The 27331-nt window shown below is 44.3% G+C and overlaps 1 protein-coding gene across 2 annotated transcripts in view; it reads right to left on the reverse strand.

The window, feature by feature from the left end:
• FLT1 (fms related receptor tyrosine kinase 1) overlaps nucleotides 1-26566 on the reverse strand; it is a 174692-nt gene extending 148126 nt beyond the window's left edge. For both annotated transcript variants that reach the window (XM_082700952.1, XM_082700953.1), the window contains exons 1-3: nucleotides 25992-26566; nucleotides 864-960; nucleotides 285-511 (exon numbers count right to left, since the gene is read on the reverse strand). In XM_082700952.1, coding sequence (XP_082557078.1) covers nucleotides 285-511; nucleotides 864-960; nucleotides 25992-26055 — 388 coding nt within the window. In that variant the 5' untranslated portion in view covers nucleotides 26056-26566. The remainder of the gene's footprint in view (nucleotides 1-284; nucleotides 512-863; nucleotides 961-25991) is intronic.
• Nucleotides 26567-27331: the final 765 nt, after the last annotated feature.

The raw sequence follows: 27331 nt of genomic DNA on the forward strand, positions 1-27331 counted from the left end.
ACATGCCAGCCACTGTTCTAGGAGCTATGGATACATCTGTGAGCAGACAAGAGACAAGAGTCTCTCCCTGCAGGGAACACACAATTGACCCTGTGTCCTTGAAAATCATGGTTGAAATTGACCCTGAAGAAATGCATTAAAAATGCATTCCACCAATTTCCAGGGCAGAAGATCTTTCTTGGCCCATTTCCTTCATCACTAGGAATGCCCACTTTCCAGGGGCATGGGGCGATTTTACCCACTGCAAAGGGTAATAAACAGAATGTAGAAAATGGAAACCCTACCATTAATAAATATGTAGATCCTAGATTCTGTTTTCCTCTTCTTTGAAGCAGGTATGGATAGATATTTGCAGCTGTAGAAGCCAGTGTGGTTTGCCTGAGCCGCATTCAAGGTCAGAGTACTGCAGAACTGTTTGCCATTCCTTCCACAGGCCGATTTAGCTATGCTCAGCCTTTTGCTTTCCTTTCTCAGTGTTTCAGGCAAAGACCATGAATGGGCGGCTTCCCCTCTGCAATCACAGATAAGAAAACAAAACACAGTTAGGGCTGGGGCCAGGTCCTAAGCATCCATATCATTAGGAAGCGCTATTCTGAGGGTCTTGAAATATTAGAAAGCTTTTAAACAACTTGGAAGAAAAATGCAAAGATGTTCATTCAGGCCATTGCTTCCCTGTTACCCCTCCAATGAGTGAGTCTCTCCTGGTGAAGCTGGATACATGCGGCTTGCACTTTGCATAGTACAAGAGACCACTTATGTCCCCACCTTTGTTCTCTGAAAGGCAACCCCTTCTACTCTGCCAGGGAATGATTTGGCCTTAGAAAAGGCAACCAGGTTATTCCCAAACCAACACGGTCACTTACCTACATCTGAGAAGCAGTGTCTGGCCTGCTTGCACGACGTGCTGGGTGCCTTTTAAACTCAGTTCAGGACCTTTTAATTTTGAACCTGAACTATATCCTGGAAAACAAATTTTGGAAATGTATTATTTGCAAATTGTCTTCTCATGGTTTCTTAAAGTCGTCTCTTCCCGTGAAGGCAAATTTAAGCTTTAACTTACTTACATTTGCAAAAAGGTACATATAATATTAACTTGTCTTAATTCACTAATGTTTTCTAGTCCAAGCCTTGTTCACAAATATATATCCCAGTTTACCAAATCATTTAAATAATATCCAAAAACCCAGTGATCCAGAACATTAATAGATTCAAACAGATTCCTAAATGCAGCTGAGAATATAAAGTGACATTAAAAACTCTCAGGATTAAATGTCTAATTAAATTTAGTGTCATTCATAACTGAACTTCTACCATGGTGGGTCATCAGGTCCTACAGGCCTCGCTGATCTTCCTTTCCAAATACAAACAAAGTATAGAAGCTTTCTGGGTTCTAGACATAGCTCAATGATTAGTAAGGCCATGATATTTTGGGTGAGTCATTTCTCTTTCTGAACCAGTTTCCTCTTTCAGAAAACCAATTATAGACCAACAATCAGTTTTAGAAGTCTTTTGGTTTGTCTTACATAATCTCCAAGTTCCCTCTATCATGGAAAGAGAAAAAGGGAACTATTCACCCCTACGTGACATTTGACAAGCATACTTCATGGGGAATGTTGTGAGATAAGGAGATAAGCCAAGCGAAGGTGCCTGGAAATCTACACATGTCTATACAACACGATAATAACATCCACCCTAGGGACTCTGTGTGACACCAGCCGAGCCAAGTCTCTCTCTCCAGAGCTCAGTTTTCTTATCTGGAAAATGAGAGATGGGGTTAGATGACCTTAGATCCCTGACTTCTTTTCTGACATTTCCAGTCCCGTGATCTTGGAGCCACGGATGCTATGGAGGGTGATCCTCTCCTGAAGCGGCCTTGGGCATGAACTCATCATAATAAATATTAATAAGGATCTCTCCTGCCTCTTCCTCCCTCCACCCCCTCCTCCTACGGAGGCAGCTGCACATGCCTGGCAAAAGCAGATCAGGGGCCCAGGATTAGCAAAGACAAGCGTGAGGGAATGGATATTCTTAGAAGAAAAGTTAAGCCAATCCTGGAGCCATTCTTTGGGAATACTTTTTTACTTAAAAAATAGGTACATGCAGTAGAATTCATGACAGAAGACCAAGCTGAATCCTCTAGGCTTTGATGTCAGATCACAGATCTGTGAGATGAGATACACATTTTTTTATCAAATTCCACGGTTAAGTCTAGCAGTGCTCTCTAGTGTTACTAGTGGGTCCTAGTATCACAAGGAAAATTAGACTCTGTTTTAAAAATATGCATTTGAAGTTTAATTTCTCCATTTACTAGCTCATTGGCCTTGGCCTGCTGTCATTGTTGCTTCTTAGTATCTTCAGGCATAAAACCGGAAAACCCATGATCTACCTTGCAGACGTGGTATGTGGATTCAGAGCTCGGTCCTCTAAGTGAAGGTGCTGCCCTGGTGTGGGGGAGATGCCCAGTCACTGCCATGTAGCAGAACTGCTTCCCCCACTTCCTGCCAGAGAATATTTTGCTGAGATGTAACTGCGAAGGTATTACATTAATTTAATGGATATGGACACTTCATTTCTGATGTTGCTGGTGGATACAAATTAACATAAAAATAACTTTTATACACAATAGGTCCTGGTATCAAATGACTGCTAGGGAAAAAAAAATGACTTGATATTAACTAATTTAAATTAAAATCACTGTTTCATATAGATCTAACTGGTCCATCAAACCACCCCAGAGAACAAGTCAACCCATTCAGGGACTCAGCAAAGCATTTTGTACTTTATTCATCTTTATGAGTTTCCTGAGGCAACAGAGAGCTCAACCTTAGTGATCCACAGGAACACTAAGATTTTCTAAAGCCACAGCCAGGAACTGACAACACCTATCCTGAAAAAATGTCCAGGCCAGAATAGTTTCTGCCCTTCTTTATGGCATGGAATTCTGGAGATTTCATTGAGTAGTTGTTCATGTGCTGGAAAAAATCGAGCAAAGTTGCCTGTGGAAAATTCTGGCATGACTTAGAGAGGTCTCTATGGTTTAAGTGGAGATGGTGTGCTTTCTCACCCAGGAGAAGCCAGGGGAAAGAAGCCTCCCTTTTCATGACAGGAGGTGAATCCCAGTGCCTGCCAGTTCATTTCCAAATCATATGAATCTTTATCAGCACCCTAGAAAAACCAATACTCCTGACCCTTATCAGAAAGAAGCTTTGACCTCAAAGACCCAAATCACAGCCATCCACACGCTCCTCTCTGCACTCCCCATTCCATCCTTCCACCCAAAGAAAGCAACAAAACGGACTGGTTGGTTAAATAAGACACAGAAAACACTGGAGTTATTGGAAAGTTTAGGAGGAAAATGCTAAGAAAAATGTTTTTCTATATAGTCTCCACTGACATCAATGAATTTTGCACTCAGAATGAGGAAGCTAGGGTAAAGAAGTTGATCAGACAAAGGAAAGGACAAGTAGAAGGAGACTATTTCCAAGTAACTGGACACTGAGTATACCGTCATTCTTCAATTAATAGGGAACTAGAATCTCATAAAAATTAATGGAGGTGCCAAGACTACAGTCTAACAGGAAAACTCATAGGGAAAAAGGAAAGTGAAATATTTATTCCTCAAATGCTCTGAAGTCACCTTAGGTCTTAAAACATTTCTTTAAAGCAACTGACTGTCCATACCCTTACTTGAGTAATGAAGACCTGACTAACATTTTTTGAGTATCTACTGTAGGTCAGTATTTCCTCCGTTTCGGTAGTGATCTACGCAAAAATGTAAAATGTAAACATGTACATATCCATAGCCACATGAAAACCAGTTTGCTCTCTGCAGCAAGTAGCTCCGAGTCACACTGCCCAATTAGAAACAAATCCCCTTATTTCCAAGGGGAGAGTGCTAGAACTGAACAGGAGTTCTCCCCCTGTGATGCTCATGGGGATCGGAACTTTCTACTGTTTGCCATGGTGGCCTAAAAGTCTGGTTGAACCAAATAATTGTCCCTCGGTGATTAGGTGGTCTGTGAACCACTGTTTCCATCAAAGTCCACTACAATATAGAGCAGTGTCCCCTCGTCTGCAGGGACACATTCCAAGTCGCCAAGTGGATGCCCGAAACCACAACAGTACCCAACACTCCAGGTACTGTGTTTTTTTCCCATATATACACACCTATGATACAGTTTAATTTATAAAGTTGGCACAGTAAGAGATTAACAATGATAAGTCATAATAAACTAGACCAATTATAACCACATACTCCAATAAAAGTTATGTGAAGGCTTCTCTCTTTCTCAAAATATCTTCTCGTACCGCACTCTCCTTCTCCAATGAGGATGGGAGATGATAAAAGGCCTACGTGATGACACGAAGGGAAGGGGGCCGATGTGGGCGCGGTGCGGCTATTAATGACCTTCTGACCTATGTCTGAAGGAGGATCACAGCTTCTGGGCCACAGCTGACTTCAGGTGACTGAAACTGTGGAAAGCAAAACCACACGGGGGGTGGGAGGGATCGCTGCCGTTAAGACAGGCAAAGAGATGTCCTACTGTCAGGAGAATTATTATTTAAAACAAAAACAAAAAACCATGCAGACCATGGAAGTGGGCTTTACCACATGCTTCTTAGAATAATTAGAATCAGCTATCAAGCACTGCGGTGCAATAGCCCTAAAAAACCAGACTGTGTGCAGGGTCGTAGGTGAACCTCGAAACGGGTATTATTCTTGTCTGAATATTTTCTTCACTGTCATTCTGTTCTGTATTGTCTGGCAAGTTGAGAGAGAATAGAACATTGTGACTCTTTGACGAAAAGTCCTTCCTTCCCCACACGCCGAACCTCTACTGGAATGCCCTCACCAAGATGGTTCCAAAACACGGCTTTCCGTTCTACCTTCATTTCGTCCCGCAGAACAGAGTGCTTTCTTGGACTTTGTGGGGAAGAGTGAGTACAGTTCCAAGTAAAGTACGGCTTTATTTTGCAATCAAACCCAGCCAAACCCAGATGAGCCAGGCTCTTTCTTCAGAGCCACCCCTGCGGGATCCTAACAAAGCAAACTTGCCTTAGGTCGCTGGGAACAAGGCAGCCTGGCCTATCACTTTTAAGACTGAAAGAAGATGCTTCTGCAGAGTTGGGCTAAAAGCATCATGAGAAAACTGATGTTTATTGACCTAAGCAAAAACAGTTGACTATAACTTCAAGACAAACCTCTTAGCCCCTCTTCCTTCCAGATGCCACCCCTCCTGTCACCTCTACTATATCGAACTCCAAGGGTTATTCTCTGTAAGAAAGGGCCTTTGCTAAAGATAAATCACGAAATGTCCACGTTTTTCCCTTTTTGATTTAGAGTCAGTCGTCTCCCTGGTTCAGCTACTAGCTTTGCTGTGGCCATGGGTACACACTTAAGCCTCAGATTCTCCACCTGCCAATGGGGGCACGAGGGACGGGGGATGGCCTCAGATTCTCCACCTGCCAATGGGGGCACGAGGGACGGGGGATGGCCTCAGATTTTTAGAATTCTGTCCAGCCTAAAAATTCTATGATCCTGAGATTACAGTGTTTGATACCAATGTGCAAGTTAGAAGTCACATCAAAGGAATAATTATGACTAATAAAAAGACAAATAACCCAATTTAAAAAATAGACAAAGGATCTGAATAGACCTTTTTCCAAAGAAGATTTATAAATGGCCACCAATAAGCACATGAGCAGATGCTGGAAAAAAATGCAGGAAAAATGCAAATCAAAACAACAGTAAGACAGCACTTCAAACTTCCTAGGTTCGATTAAATGAAAAAAGACAGACAATAACAAGTGTTGGTGAAGATGTGGGGACATTGGAGCGCTCACATGGTGTTGGTCACATTATAAAATGGTACCATCACTTTGAAAAACAGTATGGTGTTTATTCAAATGGTTAAACACTGGTTAAACATACAACCCAGCGATTCTACTCCTAGGTATCTAGGTATCTATCCAAGAGAACTAAAAACATATGTCCACATAAAAACTGGTGCACAAATGTGTACCTACAGCAGTATTACTCTTAACAGCCAAAAAGTAGAAACAACCGTAATGTCTGTCAATGACAAACAGATAAACAAAATGTAGCCTATCCGGACAATGGAATATTACTTGGCAATACAAAGGAATGAAATACTTATACATCGTACTATTAGAAAACTCTTGAAGATGTGCTGGTACACAGAGGAAAGGCCTTTGAAGATGGAGGGAGAAGGCAGCTGTCTACATGCTAAGGAGAGAGGCCTCAGAAGAAACGAAATCTGCCAACACCTTAAATTTGGACTTGCAACTTCCAGACCGTGAGAAAATAAATTTCTCTTATTTAAGAACCCAAAGCAAAAACACTATGCTAAGTAAAAGCAGCCCATTACAAAAGGGCCACATACTGAATGATTCCATTTGTATGAAATGTCTAGTATAGGCAATTCACAAAAAGTCCATTAGTGGGAGCCAGGAGCTGGGGGTAGTGTGGGATGGGGAGAGACTAATAGCAGGTATGGGTTTCTTTCTGGGGTGGTTAAAGTGTTCTAAAATGAGATAGTGGTGACAGTTGCCCAGCTCTGAATACAGTTAAAAATCATCGAATTATGCAATTTAGAATGGTGAGTTTTGGGACACTTGGGTGGCTCAGTCAGCCTTTGGCTCGGGTCATGATCCCAGGGTCCTGGGATCAAGTCCTGTACTGGGCTCTCTGCTCAGCATGGAACCTGCTTCTCCTTCTCCCTCTGCCTACTTGTGCTGCCCCCCAATAAATACATAAAATCTTTAAAAAAATAAAATAAAATGGTGAGTCTTATGGTATATGAACTCCACCTCTATAAAACTGTTTTTTTTTTTAATGATTAAGTAATCACAGCGATAAGTTGAAGACACAGAATATGGAACTATTTTTCACTTTGCTGCCACAAATGACCCCATCGGTATTAGATTTTATATTAGTTACTTTTCCAGCCTAAAGCTTTAGAAGACTGATTTTAGAGAAATCATTTTTCCTCCATGCTCAGTAACATCACTCTTCTATGTATTAGAACTTTCACAAACATATTGCAGAAAACTCATTGTTTCCCTAAATTACAACCTTCTATATTTAATTTGATGTTAATTTTAAGTCACTTCTAATGGCCTGTTTTGAATTTTAACTATTTAAATTGGAATTCTAACAAATTGAGTCACATAAAAATTATGTTGTTAGAGTTCCCTGAAGAAACCTATTGGTGTTTCTTCCTATATTAAAATTGATTTCCGATTTATTTTTTTCATGCAAAGCTTTGTATATTAGATTTATTTCAAGCGAGATGCATCTGTCTTTGATTTTTGCATACCATGTTTTCAATAGTACATAATCCTACATGATAAATGACCTCTTTATCTAAGTATAAAGTCCCAAGTATCATGTTTCCAAAATGATTTTAAGACCATGAGCCTTTACCAAGGTTGTGTGAGGTTAATTAAACATAATTCATAATAAAAAAAGATATTCTTTCCCCAAGATATAGGCTATTAAAAGCTCAAGTCTCACAGACTAAATTTTAGAGAATCTTTCTGGCTGGTGGAAAGGCTGGGAGAAAGGTTAAGCCTGCAACTGCAGGTGAACCAAATTTCTAGAAACTACCATAATTTTGGTTTGGGCTATTAATTCCTACAGTGCTTCTAGTGCTTGGTAAAAAGCTAGATCTTGGTCTCAATCTCTGTGTTGTGCCTCTATTACAGTATTTATAAGTTAACACGAAGTGCAGATTGTAACTGAATGCACTATTAGAATGTCTGTCTTCTATGATGACCACATCACCAGCTAAGCTGACAGCACCCACTCTGATGAGGGGCACTCCACCGTGCATGTTGCTCTCGTTTGTGGCATGATGGAGAAAGACCGAAGGGTTCATATTCCATCCACCAACAGACCACATCAAAGATAGGAAAGCCACGGGGATTTGCATGGCAGCCACAGAACTTGAACCCCATGATTAGGCATGATATTCTTTTTCAAAAAAAAAATGTTTCCCGCAAAACAATTAGCATTGAGTCCAGGAAAACCCTAAAGAGAAAAGGCTGTTAACCTAAATACATAAACACACCTATCTATTTGGATTTCTGTCTGTGAAGACATCAACAAGTTTGTTTGAAGGGTGAGGGGAAGCAGGTAGAGTAGGGAAAGAGATTTGTGGGGAGGTGTTTGAATTTTCTCCGTTATTTTAGGCATAGGGAAAGCTCTTTTTGGCTGGGATTTGGAAATTGACACGTACTTGGCAGTAGCAAGCTAGAAGTCACTGGCTTTTTGCTTTAGAGTTTTTGCCAAAGCAATCCCCAAGTGAAATGTCGAGCATCTGATCTCCACGCTTTACTAGAAAATTTAAAATAGTCATTTACATAGAATTTGTGTCTTGAATTCAAGGGTCAAAAAACAAGAAATCATTAGATGTTTAATTTCAGCAGTTAGTGTTAGCATCACCCTAGAGATATGTTCATTTGAATAATTCTGCTATAGTGCATGTTAGAGCTGTCTTACAATTTGTATTTAACTGTCAGTCGACAAAATCCATAAATAGCTTTGCAGTGCAAGGCACAGAGGACATCACACTATCTGCAAGTGACATGGCCGATGTCTAAAATCGTCAGAACCTGGGCAGTCTGCACCCTATCCATGAATTATTGGCGTTGTTCATTTTTCCTTTAGAAGTTACTTAACAGAGAAAATTCTGTGTGGTTTAAGATGTTTACCAAGAAAGAAGTACTCTAATAACATCGACGTTCTTACTATCAGTGTTTATAAGGGAGCGTCTCCAGTGTACCTCTCTGAGTTCTTTCCTTGACGCTGGATTCTCTCAGGGGTCATGGTGTAACAGGGCATCTTCATTTATCATCAGGCTTGTCACCGGGCTACCATCAGGAGCCTACCCTCCCAATGACCTATACTCGTGCACAGCTCCTTTTCATGTGACATCAGAGTTAATTAAGGTCGGTCAGTGAGAAATCTCCTGCTGACCAAGGAGGTACCTCCGCCCCCCCCCCCCAAATGTTCTACTCCCACGCTGCTGTTCTTTTATTGAACGAGTTCAAAAACCACCTCCACAGAGCAGTCTAACAACATGTCATTTCAATTTACCATACAATGTCATGAAAGTTATCTGAGCTGCCTGGAGCAATGGTCAAGATCTGGTTGACAGGGCACAAGACACGGCTCGGAAAGTATGTACTGGAGAAGTCTGGTAGACCATCCTCTGGTGATGTGAAGGGAGAGGAACACCCTAAAAACGCATAAAGATTTCGTCTGTTAGGTGGTGCTTCTCTATCAGTAGCAGGAAATGCATTACATTTGGAGCAGATCACCACCTGCCTCTGTTCTACCCAGTGATACTGTTCCAAAGACCGTGCGCAACTTGGCCTGACACCACCTCGGCCAAAACGTATTCATTTTCAGGCTGTGAACACCTGAAGTTCACAATGTATTCAATTTCAAATGTATTTTATTTATTTATTTAATGAATTAAATTCATGTATGTATAATTATTTTAAATCATTTCTATATATTTGTATATAACTATTTATCTGTAATTTGCAATTACAAAAATAATCTAAATAAAATTATTTAAGTGAATTCACAGTTCATTATGAATACATGAAAAGAGATTGTTCAGGAAAGGTGCCTTTTCAATGAAAATGCATGCATGTTTGCAAGGTTAAATACACATGACTTGGTTTAACGGAAGTAACTGTTTTGTTAATCTTTCAGCACTTGGTACATTCTTTAGAATCACAGGGCTCTAAAGCAAGGCACTGTGGTCAGTGACAGCATGCTTACAGACATGAGGGCATGTGGCTAGAGCTGCATTAGGAAGGATAGTAGCATTAATAAAATGCCTGAAGTGCCTTAGCGTACCCTTCTCCTCTCTCATTTTTGTTTAGAAAGCCAAGTTTCAGTTCTCCAAAGGTACCCTCCATGTTATTTTCAAATACACAACTATTCCTGAAACTAACATAATGTTGTATATCAACTATACCTCAGTTTAAAAATTTTTTTTAATGGTTAAAACTTTTATACAAATGCAAACAAACAGTGATCAGTCTGGAAGCCTAGGACAATGTGTATGCAACCCACAGTTTGAAACCTCAAGTTTTCCCCATTCTGCTTGACATTAGGATTACAGTTTGGTCTACTACCAAATATTTTATCAAATGCTCTGTATTCATTGGTGCTCTTTGCCAAAGGGCCAGGCATCTATGAAGATGACGGGAGCAGGTACCCGAATTTCATGGACATGTTATTTACATTGCGGTCCCGGTGGGTTCCATTAGGAAGGAAAGCATCCTTCTCACACCAGAGAAGGTATGAGAAACATTTTATCAATTCAATAGGACCTTGCCATAGAATGGTTAAAGCAGAAGGACAGGAAGTGGAACTTTTACATTGTAGCATAGCCACTGCCTATTATATGTTATAACACACAAATAATCTGTAGATGCATACACAGTTCTTTTTGAAGAATGAGTATAACACGGAGTTGTGCGCTGTGATGCTATTAAGTCACCAAAAAGTGCACTGTGCTGAGATTTTAATTCTGAATCCAAAATAAGGTCTTAAAATGTGTGTGTAATAAAAATAAGGGTAGCAAGCTAGTAGGCAGGCAGGCAAGAGCGCTCCTTAACTCCAGCTATCCAACAAGGAAGAGCCAATAACGTTTCTATAGGTAACCTGTGTTTGGTCTCTTCTTTTCACATATTCTTCACCTTTGTAATCTATTGCAAATAATGACAAATAGTATTTGCTTTGCGTATAAAAACAGGAGAAATAAAACAAGACTGGCAGGCAGAGTGTGATAAGGTTCTCACATTAATTGTAGGCTCATGCTGATCCAGTTTATGAAAGCTAAACTACACAGGGAACTTTTTTTTTTTGGAGTGCTTTAACGGTCTATAAAGGAGGTGCTTTATAAATTCCCTCCCTAAGAGGCAAGTTGAGAGATCTCTGCCTTTGTAACCAATAATATATACAAACCCTCTGACCTCTGAGATTTAAATAGCCAAGTGTGTGCGATGAAGTTATCCATCATAGGGGAATTGAGTTTTTGAAAGCTATGTTAGCATACTTTCGAAGGCTCATTAAAACACTATTCCTGACCATTGTGTTTCTGTTGTCAAAATCAGTTTCCTTCTAAATTAAACAATTTGAAATACAATTGCTTTCATTATGGATATTTTGGAGACTAATCCCGCTTAGACAATGGAGGGATATGTTGCCCGAGCTGTTCTTTATAATTCTGGCTTCCTTTAACTTTCATGTTTTCTTAAGACTCACTTAATTTACACAGTATATATTTGTAATCTTCCTAAAATTTCACAAACTGTTAAAAAATCCTATCTCAAGGGGCGCCTGGGTGGCTCAGTGGGTTAATGCCTCTGCCTTCAGCTCGGGTCATGATCTCGGGGTCCTGGGATCGAGCCCCGCATCGGGTTCTCTGCTCAGTGGGGAGCCTGCTTCCTCCTCTCTCTCTGCCTGCCTCTCTGCCTACTTGGATCTCTGTCTGTCAAATAAATAAATAAAATCTTAAAAAAAAAAAAATCCTATCTCAAATGGAATAATTTTCTACAGATTTTGTTGAAAGCCAGGATTCTGGAAGGGAAAGTAATCCACAAAGGCAGTAGGCTTCCAGCAGAAGTATCTCAATATCTTAATTCTAAAAAATTATTTTTATTAACATATAATGTATTATTTGCCCCAGGGGTACAGATCTGTGAATCATCAGGCCTACACATATCACAGCACTTAGTATCTCAATTTTTAAAGAAAGAATTTACTGAACGGTTTTCACTCACTTCAGTATGTGATAGGGCTTCCTTCAAATATCCATGAATGACTTTTAAGTCATTTATACCCCAAACCGGAAGAATATTAATTCTCAGGGCATTTTTACCCATACACTCTCTTTAGTCTAATTTAGAGTTTTGTTTCCAGACTTAGCAGGTCTCATATCATCCAAGATATCACACCTCTGATGGAAGAAAAAATAAAACAGAACACCATTTTCTTCTACCAGCTGGCCATCAACCTAAGAGGCTTTAAAATAACTTATGGATCAGCTGACTCTGGAGGACAAGCCCAAAATCAATAAGCAAAAGTTATATAAAACCAGAAGGAAGAACTCTGTAGAAAGGCAGGAAGGTCCCTTGTCCTGGAGCTGTCCCTATAAAGTTAAGCCACCAACTCCCTGAAATGGGACTGAGGCACTGGGTTAAGGGTTGGACTCCCAACGATGATCCCAGGAATATGGGAACTTGTTCCCATCATTTATCTGTCCTTCTTATCTCTATTTTACTGCTGGCCAACCCTGGTTTTTTCCCCACTACATTCCCAATAGGACCCCTTTCTCTCATTCCTCACCTTGTAGATTCCTCTGATCTTGAACCTCAGCATTTATTCCTCCATGTAATATTTTCACCATATATTAAGAGAAGGATACGATGACTAACAAGACACACAAGATTCTTTAAAGTGCTTGTAACTTCAGCTGGATGCCAGATAAAGCAACAGGTAACTGTAGAAATAAATAAATTCCTACTTACAAATTACTTTGTATATAGACATATGTCTTATCACAGCAAAGCACCAGATGTAGGGAAGCTGGCCCAGCCCAGAGAGTGAAGGACGTTCTCACAGAAGAATAATGTTGAAGCCAAGACCTGAAGAATGAGGGTGTACTGGGTAAAGGAAACACTTGGCTCTCTTTTCTTTCTCTTTCCAAGACTTCCAAACCTTCAAAACCTCTAAAGCTTCATCTTTAATTTTAGCCAACTCTTTTTTCCTCTACCAACTACCCTTGACTCTCTTGCCCATACAACTCTGCTTTCCTTGGCCTCTTTGCTGAGAGGCAATGCCCCGGTTTGCATATTTTTTTTAAAATGGGAGATTTATTTGACTTTACTTGCCACCAGATTAAAAGCCACAGAAGAACATTCTCTAGAAGACCTGCCCAGGTCATGCTTTGGAAATCATGGAAGAGGCCTCAAATGGAAGTGAAGCAATGACAGGAAAAGAAGAAAATGATGAGTTTTCATTTGCTTGATTACACTGACCAGGACTGAACTTGTCCCTCCTCCTCAACCCTCTCGTCTTCCTAGCTTACCCTGGGGGTGGTGCAGAGCCAAGAGGAAATAGTTTCCAACCCAAATGTCTTTATCCAAGATGGCAAAAACAATTGCAGGGACAACAACATCACCTAATATCTTTGGGCTGAATTGGCGTACCTAGAAATTCAGGTTCGTAACCAACAGTCTGTCTTGTGTGCTATTTGGGAACCTTGACAAGCTAAGAATTTCCCAACAGAAGGGCTCATCTAAGGAAAAGATCTCTGGGGAACCACTTCTCTAGGGCTGGGCAACTTCCATCCTCATTTTGAATCCTAAGTCTAGATTCAATTCAGGAGAACATGGCCAGCTCAGCCAAAGACAAGAAAGGGGTGACTGGAATCAGAGGATGCCCGCAGGGAAGGAACAGAACATTACAGATGTGCTGGGAGACTGACTGCCTGCTCTCGGGCATATTTTTGCCAACCTCCTTCACCCACACTCCCACGTAGGTTCTTAGAAAGTGAACCAATGTGGAACCATGACTCCCACAAGGGCCTCTAAGAACCAGAGGAATGGCCAGGATATAGTTTGAGTCAGCTCAACCAGCATTGACTGAGTGACTACTGTGTACCAGCTACTGTACTGGATTCAGAGCTGGGAAGATGAATCAGAAACAAGCACTTCCTTTTGAAGGGCTCTCAGTCCTGAGCAGCCTCTTAGGTCATGAGTCATCTAGAAGTAGATAAGGTGAATATGAAGAAATGTAGAAGATTATCTAAGTCAACAAACAGAGATCACCTCATAACTATGTATAGCTTGTTTTCAAAGACATATTTCTGAAGGAGTCATAAGTTCTTCACTAACTTGAGTGATTCACTTTGGTAAAATTCAGTTAATGTCTACAAACTAAAACATGCATTCGATGACAAACGTACAGCACAACAAACACAACTGTGTTTATATCTTGAAATAAAATATAATGGGGTAACTGATGATAACTGAGCACCTTTTAAGTGAATATGTTAAAATGTTCTAAAATAAAAGAGTCTTCAAAAAGAAACTGTCCTCTGCACATGCCTGAATTCCACAGACAGTCGTACATAAACCTAGAATGATGACTGGTTATGAAAAGGCAACAGGAGAATCAAATTTGTTATGATCCACACTTTTCCTGATGAAATCACGGCAGAAAGTATAGCATTCCAAAACATTCTAAGGAAATATATTTCTTAAAAGAAATTTCCCATCCCAAGTTTGTCCGTAACACTATCCCAAAATGGTGAGTGAGTTATTCCAGAAAGGCAATCCTATTCCCATCTGCTTGGACTGGGCTTTACATCCAAAACAACTCTACCTCAACATTTTGGAATTTCGCTGCTCTTAAAAAGAGATAACCAGATATAGAATTCCTAAGTTCAATGTCACTTGAGACAGACCAAGGTGAGATAGAAATTCCTGAAAATAGGCATTTGGGTTAGGTTCCTGAATTTCCCGTTTGCCTTCCAGGTGACTCTGTGTGACAAACACTTTGCATAAGCTATTTCTCCTTTACCAGTTTTGAGGACAGGGAACGGGATAGGAGTGTATGATAGAACCGCTGCCAATAGCCTATGCAAAGTATTCATCAATTTGTACATCAAGGATGTGCGTCAAGTATTCTCTAACCCTCCAGAAGTTATAGGTACACAAGGTCCATCCTGGGACCATAGGATTGCTCAATTCCCATGCAATTTTTCCTTTTCTCTAGTTCCAGCAGAATTCCCTATGGAAAAGATTTCAAAGCTATAAACATTTCCAAAGAACATTGAACAAAAATGTGATCTAGTAGGAGACATTAAGTGGAAAGGAGAGTTAAACAGTGTTTTCCAAAAAGAAAACACTACCATTAATCACAGACAAAATGCCTTAACGAGAGTTTACACTGCCTTCTCAAATTGTTTGTGATCTCCTCTAATACAACGCTGCTTTTCCAAGTGTTTACATCTACTTTTGGTTGCTCTAAGGCCAACTCAGAAAAAGGAAACAATAATAAAAAAATCAAACAGTATATATATTACTAGTCCTTATAATTTCCATCCAAGATACATATCCATTGGACCACATTTTCCACTGTTGGCTTGGAACAAACGATAAAAGGTGGCATGACAGGGTTTTTCGCAGATTTGGATGAACACAGCCATATTCTGGTGGACTGGAAAATTGTCCCTCTCCAAGAAACTGATCAAGGAAGAAGTAAAACACTTTTTCCTCTTTCCTCGACTTCTTGCTGGTTTGAATATCTGAAAGGAACGATCTAGCAGAGGAGAAGAGAGCCAAGGCACGACAGGGCTTGAAAGAGATGCTTCCATTTTGGGGGTGCCTGGGTGGCTCAGTAGGTTAAACCCTCTGCCTTCAGCTCAGGTCATGATCTCAGGGTCCTGGGATCAAGGCCCGCATCTGGCTCTCTGCTCAGCAGGGAGCCTGCTTCCCCCTCTCTCTCTGTCTGCCTCTCTGCCTAATTGTGATCTCTGTCAAATAAATAAATAAAATCTTTAAAAAAAAAAAAAAAGAAGAAATAAATGCTTCCATTTTTGACAGTGTTATAAGGACTGTCAATCAACAAGGTAATTCATCAGGAAACCTAACAGTACAAAACCAGGACTATAATTAACCCTGCTGTGTATCTGAAAATTGCTTTGAAGAAAGAGACAAAGAAAGAAAAAAGAAATGAAAACCTGTGTTGTGTCCATCCTATAACCCTCTCTAGGAGAATGCCCTTAGACAGCTGTGTTTTCCTCACAGACGTAAAGCAACCATTTCTATATCCCAGAAGCCAAACTCTTTGGTTTTCCTTCATTCCTAGATTTTGTCATTCTAGATACGTTGGGTACACGTTGGCAGAAAGAGGACCATTTCAGAATCAGAATGACCTGGTTTGAACCCTGGGCTGGACACTTGTGTGATCCTCAGTAAATCACTCAGCTTCCCTGAGCCTCGGGGTTTCAATATGTAATAAAGTTAGGAAGTGTGCACACTGGATAATTAGGAAGAGCCTGTGCTTAGGAAGGGCTCATCTCCCCTGCACCTCCCCCTTCCCCAGTGTGTGTGGGTCCTTCCCCTGTAGCCCAGTCTCATTAAGAAAAAGCTCCAAGTCTTTGGAGTTTCTGAGACCTAAAAGGTCCACAGAGAGGTAAACATTTGATTCCTGAAAGCAATATACAGAGGGCAGCCCCGGCTTTCTCAGAGGACCTTTCTGACAAGAACTCTTCCAGAATCAAAGTGCTGGTTTGGCCCATCTGTCCTTCTACACAGTCTGATTAGTGTGAAGCCACAGGAGAGCAGTTTGAAAACCCATGTAAAATAATTTTTTTTTTAGATTTTAGCAGAGAGCCAGATGCGGGGCTCGATCCCAAGACCCTGAGATCATGACCTGAGCCAAAGACAGAGGGCTTAACCCACTGAGCCACCCAGGCGCCCCAGAATCCCGTCTTGATGGAGACTTCACTGGTGTCTGCCACACACAACAGTGGAACTTCCCAAGGCCACTTCAGGCTGGAGTAGCAGCGGCGTCCCACATTCTCGGGAGATGGCAAAACTCCAAGGAGAGGGAGTTTTGAAAGAAGGGGAAGACCGGCACATTCCCATCATACTCTTTTCTTTCTCCTGTTTTCATTTAGGCTGCAGGGCATGGCAGGTGGAGGGGGTCTGGGAGTCAGGCATAGCAGACCAGAATAATTCCAGCTTTACTTACCACTTCTGCGATCGGAGGGCAAATCGTTCATTTCTGTCAGCCTCGATTTCTTCATGTTTGAGAGTACTGTACCTACCTCTCGGGACTGAGTCAAATCCTATAGGTAAGTCAAAGGGCCTGACAATCCTTGGGGGTTAGGGCTCTCCTTTCCTCAAAGCATACAGCCTCCCCACATCTTCCAGAAGGTGTTTCATCAAAGATCCTCTGATACGAGTACAACGAAGCTGCGGACCTGCCCACCTCAGAGTCTGAGTGCCCGCTGTGCTTGCTTGCTGGGACCACATCATCCATCAGAGGCCAGCAGCTCCAACAAAACACGGTACCTTAACCGTGACCGATTTATGATTTAAGATTTATGGAATGGAAGCTCTTCCAGGGGGCCAGCTGCCTCAATCACAGGTAGTGTTTATAAGGGCCAAGGAATTGTTTACTTTTATTTTCTTGGCCAGGTGCCGGCTTAAGAGCTAGACTGAAAAGAAAAAGCTACCCGTGCTGACAGTCCTTTGCGGGGAGTGGGGCGGGGGGGCGACGCGGACTGGAAAACACAGCCACCATATCGTACAGCTACTGCCTTCAAGAGAGAAGCCCTTTTCCACAGCCCTGGACTTTGGGTTAGGACCTGCTTTTACCAATCAGATGTGGAGGAATAGTGTTGTGGGAGTGGCCAAGTCCAGGCGTCCAAGGGCCTAGAGGCTTCCACAGTGACCCTCCTGGACCGCCCCTGCCTCTGAGTTCAGAAGTGTGAGTTACACAACTGAGTGGCCAAACACCAGGTGTGGAGGGAGACGACCCGGGGATGGCCAGCACCTAAGTCCCAGGGGCAACGCCAGCTGACGGACAGCGGCATGAGGGAGCCAGAGGAGACCCGCCCAAATTCCTTATCCACAGACTCAGGCAGGCATAATGATTTATTGTTGAAGGTCATTAGTTTTGGGGCAACCTATATCATGGCAGCAGATGACGAATGCCTCCGTGACTCAGCCCCCCAGACGGTGAATCAGTGGTGAGTGCATGAAAGATCTGTTCCTTCCATATCTGAGCATCAAGTGCGCAAATGGCACATAAGCCATTCGGCCTCGAAGGCCCCATAGGTACCCTGACATGCTCTCAGCGATGCCGCTGGGATTGTTGATGCTCAACAAGGAAGTTTCCAGCACATGGTTCGGCACGAGGGGAGGTCAGCTATCTTTCCAGACAAGCAGTGACTCCTCTCACTGAGGGGGACAGACCCCTGGTGCGCCATGAAAATCAACAGAACCAACAGGAAGAATTCAGCCACCCAAGTCAGGGGACACCGATTCCCAGCAAAGGAAATCTAGGCCAAGCAGCTCAGTTACGGGAGCAGAGACCCACAAGGCTGAGGATCCCAGAGGGCAGCAAGGTAGGCCTGAGGTACGCAGGCGCTCTGGACAGGTCAATGGCACGGCACCTTCCAACAGGACGCTGCAGACATTTACCAGTGTTTATCTGGAGGAAAGCCTGCGTGCTCCGAATTAGCTCTGTTGTCTGGACCTGCAGTTTGGTTCCGGCTCCTAACTCACACCACCCCATTCGCCAAGAGAATCAAGCTTTCCTCGGAAGGCAATCTTGCCCCTCTCTTGGCTGCATGCTTCAAGCATTTGATCCTAATATTCCTTCTATCACGCTACTGACACATACTCCTCCTGGCAAGAATTCTTGTAAATGGCTTCCTTTACTTTATTCTACGTCTAGTGAGGACTTGGAGCCTTTTACGGATTGGCACATGGGCCTCCCAGGTGGTCAGGCCTCTCCCACCAGCCCCTAGGGCAGTGGCTCTCCCACTATGGTCTCTGAATTGGGCGCACCAGCCACCCATGGGAACCTGTTCGAAATGCAAATTCTCGGCCCCACCCCAGGCTACTGCATCAGAAACTCTGGGTGGGGCCCAAGCTCTCCAGGTGATTGGGACGGATGATAAAATATGAGGTTCTTAAGCCCCGGGCCGCCCACTGAAATCACCTGGGAGCTTTAAAAATGACCAATGCCTGGCTACCACTCAGGGGATTGTGATTAAATTGGTGAAGGGTGCAGCCAGGGCAAGGGATGTTTCAAAGCTCCCCAGATGATTCTAATGTAGAACCAACACTGGAGACCATGACCCTAGCCAAACACAAAGGGCTTCACAGAAATCAACTGGCAGATTAATTACTAATCAGGGTTTTGCTAAAGGTGGCCTTGAGTTTAAGTGGTTTCATATTTGTGTATAATGAAAGAAAAGGCTTTTCCTTTATATAATAAGGCTCACTTCGGGCTCCTTTCAACACGAGCATCTGATCATTGTTATAGCTTGGCTTGTGGGGACCACATGGGTGGGTCTGCAGCTTGAAAGGAAATTCATTCACACTCCATCAGTTAAATAGGTTAGAAGACCAGGCGGAGGAAAAGTGCCTGTAGGCACTGTGGTAATCTGTAAAAAGACTAAGGCATTTGCCAAGATTTGCAATAGGAGACAAAGAAGAATGAATATAAACACACTGGATTTCAAGCCAGCAAGAAGCCCAAAAAACCCTGTTGTCAGGGTAGCAGGACACAATGGGATAGCGATGTCTCCCTGACCACTAAGATTCCAGAGAAGGACACTTACCTTCGTTGCGTAATGTCACCAACTAATTTTGTTCTAAAAGCAAATACCTCATAAAACTTTTACTTATGGCTGAAACCTATCTGTTTAATGCCATTTTTACTTTTTTTTTTTTTCACCGAGTGTTATTTTCTAAGAACTTGATCTTGCCACCCATGATTTGGTTAACCATGGTATCCTTCCAGACCACCACCTCTGTCTCCTTGGATTACAGGTCTAAGCCACATCTAAGATTTTATAAAAAGAATCTTCAAGAAGGACACAGGTCTCCCAGGAGAAGTCCCAGGGGCACAAGCATAATGTGGGAGCCAGAAGAGGCTCCTGGCTGGCCCGGGTCTAGGCCCTTAGCCATCTTTTTTTAGGATGAAGATGAAAAGGAATTAGATCCTGACACCAGAGCTAAGAATCCTTTGCTAAAAATCTGTGCTTCTCCATTTTTAATGTGCAAAGAAAATGTCAGTGGACTTTATTAATACATAGGCTCTCTGATTCATTAAGTTCCCGGGGGCTGCTGCTGCTGCACCATGGAATACAGTCTGAGAAGCTTGTTTTGGATAATTCTGTGGGCATGTTCAGAGTGTGGGGGTAGGGCAGGGACCCCCAGGATCCCCATCATGGGATTCAGGTTTTTTAGAAGAACAGATCTCACACTTTCCTAGTAGAGTGGTCCAGCCAGGAACAAACTTGCATAAAGGGTCAGGAAGAGCCCATCCCATGGAAAGAGGAACTCCGGCAGACTAGCCTGGTCCCATAGCAAATGGCCCTAATGGAAATGCAACATCAGGGCTGAGTGTGGTCAGATCTCTGTCATTGGGTTTATATCACTGCCCAGCACGCATGGACTCAGGTTTGAGTCTACGAAAGGATGAGTAAGGCAAACCATAAAATCTGAGAGCACTGTTGTTTCTAAAAAATTGTATGCATAATACGCTGCTGGGCAAAACCGCAGCGCTACCTCATCCACAGAAGCTATGACAGAACTTCTGCGCAGACTGAAATCCAGCTTTGGTGGCTTCGAGTCCCCAGTGAAGCATGAAGACAAAAAAGAAGAGGATTACAGGAGAGAGGGATCTCAGAGGTTAAAAGATCCTAGCTGATCTCCTACATCTTAGCCACTTGCTACAATGTCATCATTGCAGACCAACATTATCTCTTGGGAGCAAGGCTTCTAAGGAATACGCTGTAACTGAGGCCAACTGGACAGACGGGAGCACATTAATATAATGGGATAAATTCGTATCTGGCCCTGAGAGCTTTCTTCCTGGACATGGTAGCGTGGCAACATCACTGATTTCATTCCAGCACTTACCGAGGGCCTCTGTGCTGGGCATATGCACTGGTGCCGGGAATCAGAGAGCAAGGGGACGAAATAGTAACGATGCAAGGTGAAAACAACTAGAAAGGGGTACGCATAAGGGTTCTATAGAGGAGGGCACCTATGGGAGCAGAAGAAACCATAGATTCCGTCTGCAGCTATAAGGAGGAACTCAAAGAGATGGTGACTGCGAAGCTTTGAAAGGCTTCTGAATGAAGGCAGGGAAGGAGGAAATGCAGAAAGAGTGAAAGGGTCTTGAAGAAAAAGGGCATGAACACGGAGTGAAGAATGCACAAGGCCCATCCTAAGAATGGTGAGTAATTTCTTTGACTGGGGGAAGGGCTTGCATAGCTGGGTCACAGGGTGCGTGGGGGGAAGTGGTGAGACGAGGCTAGTCATGTAGGCTACAACTATTTAAACCACAGCAGTTCAAAAGAAGGGTCACAAGGAGAACCAATCTGCTCACCAAATCTGTCAGTGCACTACTAAGCAGCCGCAATTTTGGTATTCTTAATCTCAAGCCCTTGTGGGCTATATGAAAATAGAAGAAAATTCCCCATTTGAGAAAGATCCTGACATTTTAAAAGAAACGTTGAGCGCCGTAATAATGTCCTTCAGCAAATGTTTGAACATCTCTACCCTGCTTGGGGTGGAGGAAAGACAGAAATGAAGAAAAAGTATTATCTGTACTGGGACCATCAGATGCTATGCCTGGGTCTGCTGCCATCCAGCTACTGAACTTGTTGGGCAGGGGTGGGGGTTGGGGGGAACACTATTCTGGGCGGGTTTTCTCATCTCTGAAACGAGTATGTTCGATCTATGAGGTTCCACCTAGCCCTCACAACCTCTATGTCTGAGAGACAAGATCAGGTCTCGCAAGGAGCTCAAAATCAAGGAAAGGAGCAAGAATCAGATGTGGCTCTCAGGCATCCAGCTTACCGAGACTGATGGGAAATCCCCAGGAATTCTCGACACCCCCCCACATCCGCCCCAGCAGCAATGCAGGAAATCTAGTCCACTATCTTCAGCAGACTCAATGGAACCATTTCCTTAATGAAACCCCCTGCAGTCCCAGATGCTAAGCCAGAGGCTTTCCTCTCAATCCTTCCCTCAATTACCCCATTCCTCCCATTTCCTTCCCCTCCCTCAATCTGGTATAAAATCCAGTAATGTCATCAGCAGCATGCAATTTCCAAGGCACCCAAGTGTGTGAGGAATCAACAGTGATCCTGGAAAGCATTTGGCAAGAGATCTTGTCATTCCTTACAAGCCTCACCAGTATACTAAGACCAGTGGAATGGAAGGGACTATCCTCTTCTATTAAATTATTTAAAGCAATGCAACAGATGCTTTTAATGCTTTTAACCATTCCTCATAATATATTTTTGTTTAAAAAAAATTAGGTCTGGTGTCATTTCACGGTCCCTCCTCTCCTCTCCACAATGAACAATACTCTGAAAGGTTGTATTTACTTGATATCCAATAAACTCCCAACCGTGCAACTGCACCAAAAACCCAACGCCAGCAAGCTTTGCATTTAACACCCAAGTGCCAAGAGAGCTTCTTTCACTTTCTCTCCATTCTTATGTCCACTCGCATACACATCTCAGTTTGTTCTTGCTTTGCAGAACTTCCCAAACCCAGGGTAAACAGCAGGCACAACCCTGAAATGGGTTGGCTAACCTTCCTCCAGGACACTGCATTCCCCCCCTCCTTGGTCAATATAAAACCCATTTTTTGGCAACATATTTTCAACTGCTATATTACACACGTTCAAAGTAGATGTAGAATGTCTCAATATATTCAGTAAGAACAAAGTGATTATTTGGTTCCTTCTAAAAGATCATATAAAATAGGTCCAATTTTAAATAAGAGGCTTGCATCCCTGTGGCAATCTGAAATTTTAAAATGAAGTTATTTTTGAATCAAATATGTGATAATTAACTTAAACAAACAAACAACAAGAAATTCTTCTGAGTTTAAAATGACTGATGGCCTTTTAGAAGAGGTAATGTAACCAGAGTCAGGAAGTAGAGTTTAGTTCCTAGAGTTAAGGATTTTGTTTGGAAAAAGAAAAAACAATAAGAAAAAAGCCTATGATTACTACTGGTTCAGACAACCTAACAGCCTAGCTCTTGCAACCCATTAAAGAGCTAGTTAATCAGCTGGTGGATGAAAAAGAAAATGTAATGTGATTATTGATAGCAGGTGCTCTTATCATCCATTTTACATGCAAATGTGTAAGGGCAGGAGAAAAAGGGACACACCGTGTTCAGCCTACTCCTTGGAACCATTCACTGAGTCTTAAAGAATTGGAAAGGGGCATTAGAAATAGGTATCTATTCTAACTTCTGACTTTCACAGTGAAAACGAAAAATTCACTTAGAGTTCCCCAGGGAAAAAACTGGAGAGCCTGTTATAGAATTTTCAACAGGGAAAGAAAAAACTTAAAATAACAATAAACAAATAAGGTAAAAATAGTAAGGAATAGACCAGATGACCACCTGTAGCCCATTGGCAACAGGACCCAACAGGGGGGACCCTCCCCACGTGGACTGCCAGAAGTGCTAACTAATTAATAGTCCAAATATGCAATATGGAAAACCACTACCAAAAAAGTGTAGCTTTGTAAACCTTCGAGAAAACAACAAAAACTGCCATGTAAAATTAGCTTTACTATGAAAGATTTATTACATTGTATTTGGAAATGAGTATTATTTTCATGCACATTTCAACGTTGTATTATTAATGTAGATTTCCCTCACAAGATTCAGAAGTCATACATTTCCAGTAAGTTAGTTGTAAATATCAGCTGCTCAAAAACCCCCAAAAGATGGGGACAGAAACAAGGGACCTGTGGCTTTAATCATGGACATAATGCCTTAAAAGTAAGAAAACTTTTAAGACTTTGAGCCAGAGTAAGAGAAGTATTCTTTTTAGAGGGAAAGATCACAATACAGAGGACTTGAAAATACCCAAATTACTGTCATCTTTTCATTTCTCAGGATATTTGGAAGCAGGTAAATTTAACCTTTAGGGGGAAATACATTATCTTTTTGTCTGACTGAGCTTCTGGTTATTTTATATCTCAGTGCATGCACACACCTTCACACACACACTCAAAATATTAATAACTCACAAATATTCAAAGGCACCTGAAAGTGAGCAGACTCTTGAGAAATCCACAGAGCAGAAACTTGGCCTCTTTCTGGATAACACTTCCGGGAGAAGCAGCCCCCCGCAGCCCCTCGGTTTAGTCTGAAAGCCCTGATGCAATTTACAAAGTAGGCAGCTGACTGTTGTTCTGTGGGTTCTCTGTTAACCACCCACAAGCCTGTGGTTTACAAAGCCATGCTTCAAGAATTACACCCTGGGACCACTGATAACAATAGTCCCTGACCCAGCAGGTAAGGAGGCTCTCACCTTGCTCATGTTTTGCCTTGCTTTCTTATAATAATACGTACACAATTTTTAAAAAATCAAACAAGAGTCTCAATGTTTCTGCCTCGTTTAAGGGAAATAAAATCTAAAAGAAAATTTCAAGAGAATCTTACTCAGGTTTCTGAAAAGCTTGCAGAAATCTAAATTGGTCCTCATCACCAACAGAACTATACTTTATTGGTCAACCACGTTTTTGAAACAAAAGTAAAGATGTATTTGTGTGAAGCAGAAAAGCCAGTGAAACATATAACTTTTCCCTTCATTGGATACGCAGGAATTAACCTACATTTACCTTTACAGAACAGGTGAATGGACTTCAGAAGTTACTTCAGTGCTCTGAACAACTATACTTCAATATAAGTGACTTTTCAAAACAACAACAAAAAAATACTTTTGAAAATGAAAAGCAATATTTCATATAATATAGCTATGTTACCGACTTCCCCAACTTACAGCGAGTTCCCAGACATGAGGGCTTCGCCTACCTTTCAGCTTAATGGTTTCGCCAACCTAATCGGAACCATTACATGTTTTTCAGAAACCGAAGATCTAATTAGTCTTCCCACTGAGAAAGAATGTTTTTTTAACAGTTACTGCTTTGGGGGGTTTAACAAGCATTTAAAAAAATTCGCTCAACCCTACTGACAATTACTGCAATAACTTGTTTGTTACTGTACTTTATTTCCTATTTTACCTATTCTCCAGAAATACGGCTCTCTGCGCCCATGAGGACTGAACCGGAGGGCTTGGCCACTCAGCCCCAATGGGCAGAAAAGACAAATCTGGGCCCCGAAGTCCCCTCGGGCTTCGACGCCCTGGTGCGGGGTAACCTCCGCACTACCGCGATATAACCTCCGGGGCCCCGGACTGTTTTGCCGCGCGTTTCTCGAATTCCCAGCAAAGGGGCGGACCTCGCCGTTTCCTCAAACTGCATCTTTTGGTCCAAATCTTCCTCTCTCTTCTCTGGGAATTTAAAGACTAGGCCCGCAATTCCGAAACTTAACGGTATTTGGGTTCTCCACTGCCCTGGCCAGGTTCACTCAGGTCGGCGACCTGGGCTGGACCGGCCGCAGAGGCCCCACCCGGGTGGCTGCGCGCGGCGCGCTCTGCCCGGCGGTCGGCAAGCGGCGGGGAGGAGCAGAAGCTGCTGAAACGTTCCTGGGGGCAATCGGGCGGGGAACCCGAAGTGGGTCGAAGGACACCTTTTTGCCTTCTCCTGGGATCTGTCGGCTACCCGCAGGAACGCGACCCCTTCCGAGGGGCTCTCCTCCTCCTCTCTGGAGGCACGACGTAGTGGCCGGTGCCCAACCTCGCCAACGCCCGGGCCTCAGCCCAGCCCCCAGGCAGTGTGGCGGGCGTTCTAGAAGCCACTGCTCCGGGCTCCCGTGGGCCCTGCCGACCCGCGCCAGGCCGCCGGAGAGCAGGCTGTGGGGGTCAGGCAGGTCCGGGCGCACGGTGCTCCCAGCGCCCGGGAGGGGAGAGCCGACTCGGCAGCTGGGCAAAGAGGCTCGGCCGCTGCAGCCCCAAAGGGGCAGCCCCAGGGCGGAACCGAGCGCGGCGCCGGCAGCCGTTCAGGGCGCCGATGCCCGCGGACCTCCGCCGGCGACTCTCCGAGACGCCTGCACTGCCTGCCCAACGGAAGAGAAGGGCGCCGCGGCCCCAGGCGTGCCCACGACAACTGGCGTCCCAGGCTCCCAGCGAGGCTCGCTCCTCGCGGCTGCAGCTTCACCCCCCCGCGTGCACCCGGCCCCAGACCCAAGGGTGTGCCCTCCCGCCGCCCCGTGCCGGCCCCGCGCGGGCTTCTGGTCCCGACCTCGCCTCACCTGTAAGCAGCAGACCGCCAAGCAGCGCGCACAGCAGGAGACCGGTGTCCCAGCAGCTGACCATGGTGAGCGCGACGCGGCCTGCTCGCCCGCTCCCCGCGCCGCTCGCGGGCCACAGACCCACAGCCGCCCGAATCTGCCTCCTCGCGCTCCGGCCCTCCGCCGCGAGCGCTCCTCTCCGCGGCTCCAACCAGGGGGACAACCACTTCCCCGGGTAATCCTCGCAGCTCGGCGTCCTCTGGCCGCTGCGCTCCAGTCCCGGAGCCCGCTCCGAGCCGCCGCTGCCGCCGCCGGGGAGGAGCCGCGAGGAGTGTCCGCCCGACGCGCTCCGAGCCTTCAGCGGACCTCGATTAAGAGGAGCCGAGGGCGGGGGCGATTTATAAACTTTCCCCAGCCCACTTCCTACCCCGGCACCTCCTTCCAGTGACGTCAAGGGGTCCCCCACCCCTCATCCGCCTCCCCACCTACCCTCTTCCTCCGGGACCTGATTCCCTACGGTTATCAAGAGGGGCGGGAGCCGCCGGGGGGCGGGGGGGGGTAGTTGAGGGCAGAGCGCGCGTCGGGACGGAGCGCGAGCGCTCGTGGGGAGGCGCTGGCTACTCCGTCCGGAGGCGGCCCCGGCAGGTTCAGGGTCCTTGCTCCCGGCCCTCTGCCCGGGTCCCTTCCTCCTTCCCTTAGCGCTCAGGAAATCCTTGCAGTCTCCCTCCCTCCTCCAGGCTTACTCAGCCTTTGGGGGCCGCCCGAAGCCGGGAAGGGGGACCGGGCAGGAGCTCCGCCGCCCAGCCCCGGGGGCGGAAAGTCCTATCCGTGGGAAGCTGGCCGCGTCTCCGCGACAGTGTCCTTGGCAAGGAGGATCTAGGCGCAGCCCGGCTCCCTCCTCTTCCTTGTTCTTGCCGCCTGGTCTAGCTGCCCCAGACCCCCCAGATCGTCCCCAGACGTCTAGGAAGGCGCCGGAGACCCTCTGCACAGGGACTGGACCTGGAGCAACTGAGGGGACCGGACGCTTGCCCGGCACCTTCGAGAAGACAGAGGACCCTCTCAGGTCCCTAGGGAGGACGTCTGTGTCTCTTTCGGCGGCCGAGATGCACCCGCCCAAGTCATTTCCTAAACCCTGTGCTTCCTAGAAACAGCACAACGAATAACAATCAAGATACCTTTTAAAAAGCTGAGGCGTGAAACTGCTCCTGCAACTTGTAAGGGTCGAGCACTTGAGCTTTAGTTCCTAAAGTCTTCAGGGGGGGGGGGATCTTTCGGATGGCATCTTGCTACGCAAGATGAGTGACTGCTGCTCTTCGAACAAAACCCGATGAAGTTGACTTGAGGCACTAGATCACTCGCGA

This window comes from Mustela nivalis (genome assembly GCF_964662115.1).
Source record: "Mustela nivalis genome assembly, chromosome: 15".
NCBI lineage: Eukaryota > Metazoa > Chordata > Mammalia > Carnivora > Mustelidae > Mustela > Mustela nivalis.